Source organism: Nelumbo nucifera, chromosome 3 (genome assembly GCF_055504915.1).
Source record: "Nelumbo nucifera cultivar China Antique chromosome 3, China Antique-T2T, whole genome shotgun sequence".
NCBI classification, from domain to species: Eukaryota; Viridiplantae; Streptophyta; class Magnoliopsida; order Proteales; family Nelumbonaceae; genus Nelumbo; species Nelumbo nucifera.
In genome coordinates this window covers 53,767,173-53,777,037 of record NC_142651.1, presented here as the reverse complement: position 1 = coordinate 53,777,037, position 9,865 = coordinate 53,767,173, and the positions used below count along the sequence as shown (strand labels likewise).

General features: G+C 38.9%; 1 protein-coding gene across 1 annotated transcript in view; it reads left to right on the top strand.

The window, feature by feature from the left end:
• Window positions 1–772: 772 nt before the first annotated feature.
• The window catches only part of LOC104600926 (succinate--CoA ligase [ADP-forming] subunit beta, mitochondrial-like), a 34,031-nt gene continuing 24,938 nt past the window's right edge, over window positions 773–9,865 (top strand). Inside the window, exons 1-4 of the mRNA XM_010264096.3 lie at window positions 773–1,116; window positions 1,300–1,410; window positions 1,638–1,749; window positions 3,930–3,994. Coding sequence (XP_010262398.1) covers window positions 1,015–1,116; window positions 1,300–1,410; window positions 1,638–1,749; window positions 3,930–3,994 — 390 coding nt within the window. The 5' untranslated portion in view covers window positions 773–1,014. The remainder of the gene's footprint in view (window positions 1,117–1,299; window positions 1,411–1,637; window positions 1,750–3,929; window positions 3,995–9,865) is intronic.

Sequence of the window (9,865 nt, the reverse complement as noted above, 5' to 3'; positions counted from 1 at the left end):
GGTTGTCTGCCGAGGTCTTCGAATAAGGCCTAATCCCCGACGAAATTGTCATTCTTATCCATACGACACTCTCTTGTCTTGGTTGTGCTTATCCGATGACGTGGTGCCGACGTGGCCAAAGTGATAAGGCTAACGAAATAGAAGGAACAAGCTACTCTAATAAAAAATGAAGTAAAAAAGTATATAAAAGTAAAAAAGAATAAAAAAATTAAAAGATTCAAAAATAAATTATTAGAAAATAGAAAAATAAAAATTGGGATCCATAAGAAAATAACACAAACAAATGATAAAATGAAATTCAAAAAGTAAAAAAAGAAATCAAATAAAATAAAAATTTAATTAGGGGATTTTTATTGTGATGGTTTATTCATGATTTGTTTTTTATTGATTATTAATTGCTATTAGTTAGTAAATGAATTACTCATTTTTATTTATGATTATTTGGAATTTGATGTGGGCCTAGAGGAGTAACTAACTTCTCCCCTTTCTCATCCGAACGTTAACCAAATTGGTTAATCAATGCTTTAGATCTTGAAGTCACTATAAATAAAAATAAATTTTGATACCAGAAAGTCCCATCATCTACCTTTCCATGCATATATAAGTCTATCATAATACATATCAAAAGCGTATCACAATACACATCCCTACTCAAGCTTGTTACATATACAAATACTTTTACTTTGTTATAGGGTGGTAATTTGTAAAACGTCCTAATTTTTAATTAAAAAATGAAATATTAGATAATTTTTTTTTCGAAAAATATTGGAATGCAAACGATTCGTACGCTTTCTCCACGTATTTAGAGAGAGCGGCCATTCGAAGGACGATTCCAATTTCATGCACCAACATGACGAGCCGACGATCCGTCACATTTTCCATTTAGGCAGTCGCTTTCTGTTTCTTTTTCTCTGCTGAACTACATCGTTCTTCCCATCTAAGCTGCAGCATTCCATCAGTTTTTTAGGGCATCGTCTCTTAGAATACCCCGTCCTTCGCTCGAGGATCTAAGGAATGGCGAGAGGATTGCTTGGCAAGCTCGTTTCTCGGTCTCTCTCTGTTGCCGGGAAATGGCAGCAACAGCAGCTCCGGCGTCTCAACATCCACGAATATCAGGTCATCACCCTTCCGTTCTTTCTAGTATAGTTGTTGTTTTCTTCTTTTGGATCTTTGTTGGTTCTTCGATGACATTAGAAAAAACGAAGCTTCAATATTATATGATTGTCTTCTTTAATTCAAGCGTTTGGGTTGTTGTTTTGGTGTTTTGATGATTATTTCTGACTGATGAACATGCGACAGGGGGCCGAATTGATGAGCAAGTATGGGATCAATGTGCCAAGGGGTGTTGCTGTTTCTTCTGTTGAAGAAGTTAAAAAGGCGATTCAGGATGCATTTCCTAAGGAGAACGAGGTAACTGAAGGTTCATGCCCCCCGGGAATTTAATATGGAGATATGTCTATTTCCTTAAGTTTTTGTTGTTCATCATATTTGCAATCTAAGCATTCTCTTTGTTTTATGGAGCATGCTCGAGGTGTTTTATATGTTTGCATTTTGTGGGTGTTTTACATGTTTTCATTTGGTGGGTCAATCTGGGTGGAAATTTAAATAATGTGAATAACTAGCACTTTTTAATGTAGTTGGTGGTTAAAAGCCAAATCCTTGCTGGTGGACGAGGCTTAGGAACCTTCAAGAGTGGTCTTAAGGGTGGAGTTCATATCGTTAAGACTGATCAAGTTGAAGAAATTTCTGGTATGAAAAATTTTCCTTGCATTTTATTATTTATTTTTTTTGAAGAAGGTAATAAAGTATTGTATTGATAAAGCCATGCTAAAGAAAGTATATCAGCCCATGTACAATGAGGACCTGTACATTGGGAATATGCAAACAAAAAAAAAAAAATAAAGAAAAAGTTTCAACCAAAAAAGGTCGGGTTTGCAAAAAAGAACTTAGCAAACCTATAAGGTAACTTTTGATTTCCTCCAAATCCATGATTTTTTTTTTGCCAAAAATGTGGTGATTTCTTGCTTTTCAAATTAACCAGATTATAGTGGCAGTGAAAGTATTCAATTATAGTTTACCCTTCCTATTCATTCCTTTCCAGCCTTGCAGAAGCTATATAACTGATTCTGTGAAACATAAGTGAAAGCCAAAGCAGGAAGTTGTCAATGCCCATAGTTTGTAAGAGTGCTTGCAATAAACGAAAAGATGATTTGGGGACTCTGTGAGTTCATGGAATAAGGAGAAAAGAGCACTGGATCAGGGCAAGCATCTCCTTATCAATCTGTCTGTAGTTTGGTATCTTTCATGAGTGGCTGTCCAAATAAGGTAGGCTATTTTTGATGGAATGTGGGATCACCAAATTTTAACCCAAGGAAAAGCATCTTTCTGCATGAATTGGAGGCTTCCATAGAATGGTGAGGCTGCTTACCACCTCTTAATCTCCTGCCCCATTTCTTTGCTGTATTTGGGTATTGTTTTGCTTTCCTTTTGGTTGCAGGTGGATCCTCTTGTTAGTTTTTGATAGGCTTTTTACCTGGTCTTTTCTGAGGGGCACAAAGAGAAAAGGCAGAATCTTGTGGAAATGTACAAGGGCAAAAGTAATTTGGACAATTTTCTTTTTTTTTTTTTGGGGGGGGGGGGGGGGCGGGAGAATTCAAGAATCTTTGACGATAAAGAAAGGAATAAAGAGGCAGTTATCGAGATTGTTACAGTAAGAGTAGCACACTAGGTGAAGACTGTGAACTGTTTTCAGATTTTACAGTGGAAGACTTCTTTAGAAATTGGGGGTCAATAACTAATTCCTCCTCTAAGAAACAAAAAAACCTTGAGGTATCCCCCCTTTCAATTGAAGACTTCTTTAAAATTAAATTTACGGAAGTAGTTTGGGCGACCTGGGACCTTTTGGAATTGGAGTGATACGGGATGAGGGTGGGAACATTTGTGGACTGTTTTTGGGGTCAATTGAACAGGGTGATTCAGTGAGAGCAGAATTCTTGATTGTGGAAGGGGATTCAAAGATAGTAATTGGGTGGTTGAAGGAAGGAAGGGGTGTTACGGCAATATATAAATGAATTCAGGCGTTTCAAGATGCTGTCAAAACATGTGAACATTCAGGTAAGATGGGTAAGAAGATTTGCTTGGCAGATGGATTAGCTAAGCAAGGAGTACATAGACATCATTTGTATTGGGCTCAGTTATAACAGGGTGGTGGGATTCTTTTGTTGTAGAGGGATTTCTGATCTAACAATCTCTTGTTGTGTAATTCCTCTTTCTTTTTAAATATTTAATAAAATTCTGTCTGATAAAAAATGTTTGTTAAGAAGTAAAATTCCAAGGGAAAATGGTCCTGAGGCTGGAAAGGACCTGGGAAATGAGAGAAACAAAATTATCCAGGAGGCAGGAGCACATCTTTGGCATGGGAGCTTAATCACTCGATGAAAGGAAGAACAAACATGTGGGTTGCCCCTTTGTTAATCTTCTGCAATTTTAATAAGTGGATCATAACCTTTGTTATTTCTGATGAAAGTGGTTCAAATGGTATGGAGGATTCCGATGGGTTTCCAAGGGCTATGGTAGGTGGTTCTAGAGGCATCATTTGGTTCTCAAGTCTTGAGACTCTCAATGGTTCCTAGTAGTGACATATTTGCTACTTATCACCAATAGCTAAGTTCTTCTAGGCTTAAGTGTAGAACTCTGGTAATTGTTTTAATTGGAGAAAATATTCATATTCCTTTTTGGAGATTACTTTTTCTTTGAACTTATTGTTGTAGACATCCTCATGACATCCCAATCTATCAGGATTCATCATTAGTATTGACTGTACATAATTGAAGTTATCAGCATTGAGCACATATTGACAAAATTCTGAAAATATTCTTGTTCTTTATTTTGTATTTACCTGTTTTAGATTTTGATCCCATTGCTTGCAGGAAAGATGCTTGGGCAGATACTTGTCACCAAACAAACTGGACCACAAGGGAAAATTGCGAGCAAGGTTAGGCATCTTTATCTTCCCTATTTCCAATTTATTTTAAATTCTACTAGTCTACCTCATCAGCTAGCTGGCCATTAATGTATTTGCATTATTCATATTTATCTTTACAAAGGATATGGCACAGAAAAGCTAGAAGAGCTAGGGGCAGACTGGAAGGACATGGGTTGAAGTAGTAAGAAATGATTTAAGCACTCATAATTTGACAATGGATATGGCACTGAACAGAACAGAATGGTGAAACAGGATTCATGTTGCTGACCTGATATAGTTGAGACAAAGCTTAGATGATGATTATGATCTTTCACATACCTCTTATAACATTGGAAACTCTTTCAAATTAGAAAAGTATATCTACATAATTTTTGCATTATTTGTTTTTTTTTAATATCTTTATATTTTATTGTAGTGTTTTAAAGCCTGGTCTGGAGGTTTAACTACTTTCAGTGAACCCGTCAGCAGTTCAACTGTTTCAGTCAACCCATGATGTCATCATTGTAAAAATTTAAAAGTTAAAATATACAATAACTGGTGACCTGTTGAACGGATCAGATGGGCCAATGGTTCAACCATTCTGGTCAATGGGTTGTTGACCAAGTCAATAGGTTTTTTTTTTGTAATATAGTTGATTAGCGGTTGACTCAAACTGGGATTGTGAATGGGTCACCAGTCTGATGGCTGGGTTGGCAACAGGTTGAAAACACTGCATTTTCATTGGTAACTGACTAACTTCTAGTTGCTTTTGTTTATTAAGTTTTTATAAACTACCATAACAGCATGATTTAACTACAGTGCCAAAATCAACTTTTCTATGAGGCTTGGTGATTAGGAGAGGGAAGAAATATTGGAAGGATAGAATTAAAGGAGAAAGAAATGCGAGATATCATGTAATAAGCAAGATGACAATCAACAATTACTAAAAATATCATCGTTGATTAAGCTTTTCTTTTCTTATTTTCCTAATACAAGAATAGAGGCTTAACCCAGGAGTTTGTGGTTGGGAGGAGGAATGGAGGAGTTTGTGGGTGTGGCATGATGGAAAAGAACTCTAAAAGTTGAAGTAAAAAAATTTCTATTTGAGGAGATGAAAATCTAGGAGGAATACTGCAGTTTAAATTCTTTTGGACGATTGGAAATTTCTCATTGTGTCTCAAAGCGGTCAGGCCAGACTGGGGGACATGGACCGACTCATCCAACCCAAGCTCATGGGGCTAGGCCTAATTGAGCAGCTAGGATGGGGCTGTCTTGTGACAAGCCTTTGAAGAAAAGTAATACAAGAAGTGGGTTGATGCTAGCAGGCCCAAGGTGAAATCATAAAGTGGCACACGACCTTAAAGTGGCCACGCAATGGGGGGGAGTAAGGAATTGATAGGTGCTAAAAAGGGTCTATCTTCTACCTCGTTGCATTCCTCATCCAAAGCGACTGTTTGCTCAACTTCTGTTAGCACTGGAGCCTCCTTGCAATGGGTTCCTTTGAAATTAGTCCCTTGACTCTCGCTAGAAAGATGGAGGCCTAGGTGTTTAAGGTGAAGCGATTTAGAGGCAACAGAGAAGGCTCTTTAGGCAATGAAGATACAAGTGATTTCGATCTAGAAGATACAACAAGCTTGGGGAATGTGATTTAACTCAACCAATGAATCTAATGGAAGCAAATAATTTTGGAACTGAGATTCTTTGGTTTTTTTTTTTTTTTTTGAGGAAGTGTCAGGAGGTTCTAAGGAAGATGGGGAAGTCGCTGCAGTTGAGAATGTCCATATGATATTTAAGAGTATGACAGAGAATGCTGACAGGGCTCAGGAAACACCTACCCCAACAAGGAAGTCCGCCCTCTTAGTTTAGTCTAAACAAAACTTGAGTTTGAAGATGCAAAACTTGTTTAGGAAGGTTTGCATTGTTACACCCGAAGGGAGTTAGCCAGTCAAGGTTTGCTTGGATGCCTTAGTTGACAAAGAGCGGTTTCCCACCTCTAACCTTCTACAACAGACTCAGGAACAGGGAAGGGATCTAGACTTAAACCTAGCCTTTGAATCTTTGGCTCCAGAGATAGGTCCATCGGCTCCCACCCAAGCAGGTAACTTTGTCCTTTAGGTTTTGGATACTGATGTGTGCACTGTGCCTATAACAGATTATTCAACATCCCAGCTGATCAGACCAGAGCAAGGAGGGAGGTGCGAATTAGGAAATATGAATAGTGAGTTGGGCTTGATCCTAAAAAAGAAGCAAGAGGAGGAATTGGAAGGAATATGGAACCAAACCTGTGCTTTATTGGAGGAGTACAAGAAGGAAGAAGAATTAGAACTTCCAAACAAGAGAGGTGTGGGGGAAGAGGAGAAATTAAATCCTTAGATTAGGGAAGAACAAACAGGTGAAGGAGAGTTAGTAAATGAGAAGGATCAAAAAAAGAAATGCAAAAAGAAGAAGAGATCCGAGGTGGGGAGACTAATTTCCGATATTGAGGGAGACATTGAGTTTAGTGGTAAAGGGGAGAGAAGGAAGGGTCCTTGTTAAGGAATCACCGAACCCAAAGAGGGATCTGTGATTAGTGTGTGGCTGGATGAAGATTATCAGTTGGGATGTGAGAGGCTTGGGGAGTGCAAGGAAAAGAAGGTTGGTTAAGGAACTTTTGTGGAGAGAGAGACCTGACATAGTTTTATTGTAGAAAGTGAAGTTAGCATAGTTGGACAGGAGTTGGGTAAGAAGTGTGTGGAAATCTAGAGGAGTGAGTTGGAGTTCGCCTCCTTCTTGGGGAGCCTCTGGAGGCTTAGTCACTATGTGGAGAGAGGATGTGGTGGAATTAGTAGAGGAGCTTATAGGAAGGTATTCAATATCTTTGAAATTGAAAAACTTGGGTGATGGTTTTACTTGGGTAACTAATGTGTATGAGTCAAATAATCATAGAGAGAGGAATGAATTATGGGAGGAATAGTATGGAATCAATGGATTGTGGGGTGGACTTTGGTGTTTAGGAGGAGATTTTAATGTCATTAGATTTTGTAATGAGTCCAACATCCCTCAGAATGCGGTCACTACGAGCATGAGAAAATTCAATGAATTTATTGATACCAGTGAGCTGAAAGAGATTTCATTGCTGCAAGCTAATTACACATGTTCTTACTTTCAGGAAAACCTCTTTGCTCTAAACTGGATAGATTTCTTTTCAATGAAAGGTGGAAAAACCTTTGGAGGGATTTGGTGGCTAGGGCATTACCTAGATTAACCTCTAATCATTTCCCAATTCAATTAGGTCAGGGGCTCTTGGGAGGACCTCGCCCCTTTAGATTTGAAAATATGTGGTTAACTCACCTTGACTTTGTGTGAAAGGTCGAAGAATGGTGGAATGATGATTTAAGAGGGGTTAAGTGGCAGGGAGTCAAATTTCACAAAAAGCTAAAGAGTCTTAGATCCAAGATAAAAGAGTGGAATAAAGATACTTTTGGGAGGTTAGAAGAACAAAAAACCTTATTACTATCCCAACTGAGGAGCTTGATCCTAAAGAATCCTAAGGGGTCTTAGATGAGCAAGGGAGGGTGTTGAGACGAAAATTCTAGAAAGATTTGGAAGAAGCATTGTTGAGAGAAGAGATATCTAAGTACTTTCATAACCTAGCTAATGGAAGAAAGAGAAAATTTCGTGGCCAAATTGGAATTTGATGGTGAAGAGATCACAGATCAGGAGGAAATGGCAAGGAAATTTGTGGACCACTTCAAGTCTTTGCTGCAAAGGCCTTTGAATAATAGGTCCAGGTTAGGAGTAGAGTGGCCATGTTTAAGTGAGGAAAGTCTGAATTGGCTGGAAAGGGAGTTTGATGAGGAGGAAATTAGACGGGTAGTGTTCATGATGGACAGATCAAAAGCTCCTGGCCTAGATGGGTTTACAATTGCCTTTTATCAAGATTGTTGGGAGGTGGTCAAAGAAGACCTACTTGGGATCTTTAAGGAGTTTGTCAATAGACATCAAGTGAGTCGGGGAGTCAATGCCACTTTTTTAGCCTTAATTCCTAAAAAGTTAGATGTGAGTCACCCTAAGGATTTTAGATCGATTAGTTTGGTGACGAGTATCTACAAAATTTTGGCAAAGGTATTGCCTTTGAGGCTAAAAGCAGTACTACCTCCTCTAATAAGTCAAGCTCAAAGGGCCTTTGTGCAAGCGAGACAAATAGCTGATCAAATACTCATAGCCAATGAATGTGTGGAGGATATGAGGACAGGACAGCAAGGTGTTCTTTGTAAGTTGGACCTTGAAAAGGCTTATGTCTTAGTGGACTGGAGTTTCCTTTTGGAGTTCCTGTTGAATTGTGGTTTTGGGGATAGGTGGTGTAATTGAGTGAAGGGCTGCATTAGCTTTGCTCACTTTTCAGTGTTGGTAAATGGTGTGGTTAAGGACTTCTTTCTAGCTTCCAAAGGATTAAGGCAGGGAGACCCCCTCTCCCCCTTTCTCTTTACCCTTGTAGCAGATGTGTTCAGTAGGCTACTCTCAAAGCCGGATAGGGAAGAGACAATAAGAGGATGGAGAATAGGAAGGAATAGAGTACCAGTGACTCATCTCCAATTTGTAGATGACATTTTTATTTTAAGTTAGGGGGTTGACCTAAGGAAAGTGAGGAATCTTAAAAATTTGCTTGATTACTTTGAGAGGGTCTCAAATCTAAAAATAAATATGGAAAAGAGTAGTGTGGTAGGGATAAACTTGGATGATGGGGCTATTGATTCTGTGGCAGAATGTTTGAGGTGTTAGGTTGCCTCTTGGCGAATTTCTTAACTTTGTCAGGTATGATACTTGCTCTAGCAACTCTGTTTTGTTTTGGGAAGATATTTTGGTGGGTGCCTCAACCCTCAAAGACCTCTTTCCTTCACTCTATTCCATTTCCTTGTTTAAGCATAAGGTTGTCTCCCATTTTCTCCCCTCCCCCTTTTCCCGTTTGTCCTTGACTTGGAACTTTGGTTTCTGTACGGGTTCAAGGGATGCTAAACTTGGTACTGTTATGGAACTTCTTGGTGTCCTGGATAGTGTATTTGTATCCTCTAAATCCGAACAGAAGAATTTGGTCTCCCCACCCTAAAGGTTCCTTCACTTGTGCATCCTTCTTTGTCCAGTTAAGGACCTTTGGACTTGGCCTATTCCCCCTAAAATCAGTTTGTTCTGCCGGGAAGTGTTCCATGGGAAGGTCAATACTTTGGACTGTTTGCAGAAGAAAAAACCTTTCTTGTGTTTGTCCCCTAATTGGTGTATTCTTTGCAAAGCAAATGGTGGGGATTGCTTCCACTTACTAATTTCCTGCACTTTCGCTGTAACTATTTGGGTTTGGATGTTGGTGGAACCAACCTGCAGATATAAGCCTACTCTTTTTTTTGATGAATGAATGATATTTTATTAAATAGAGATAGAAATAGTACAAGCATGAAGCACTCTAAGAGGAGGCAAGAGGTGTTTCCTACCCTTAAAAGTGGTTCCAAACCCAACTCTTTTCAGATTGCCGTTATAAATTAGCCAAAAACAGAGAATCCCTTGAAGCCTCTTGTTTAGCTAAAGAATCTGCCAAAGCATTCGCCGATCTACTAACCCACTGAAAGCTAACTGACATGGTTCTCGTAAGCCATTTGACTTTTTTGATGATGTCCCTATATCCCCAAACAACAGTTTCTGGGTCCGACATCCATCCCACTATCACCTTAGAGTCTCTTTCAACTATCAAATTAGTCACTCCAAGTTGGTTGGAAATCTTTAGTCCTTGTACCAAAGCTAATATCTCAGCCCTTGTAGAGTCTCCATAACCCACTGGACCTGAGAATAAGGACAGAATGTTGCCATCCTTATTCCTCAAGATCCCTCCTATACCCGATATAAGCCTACTAAACCCATCAACTTTTGTGTGGC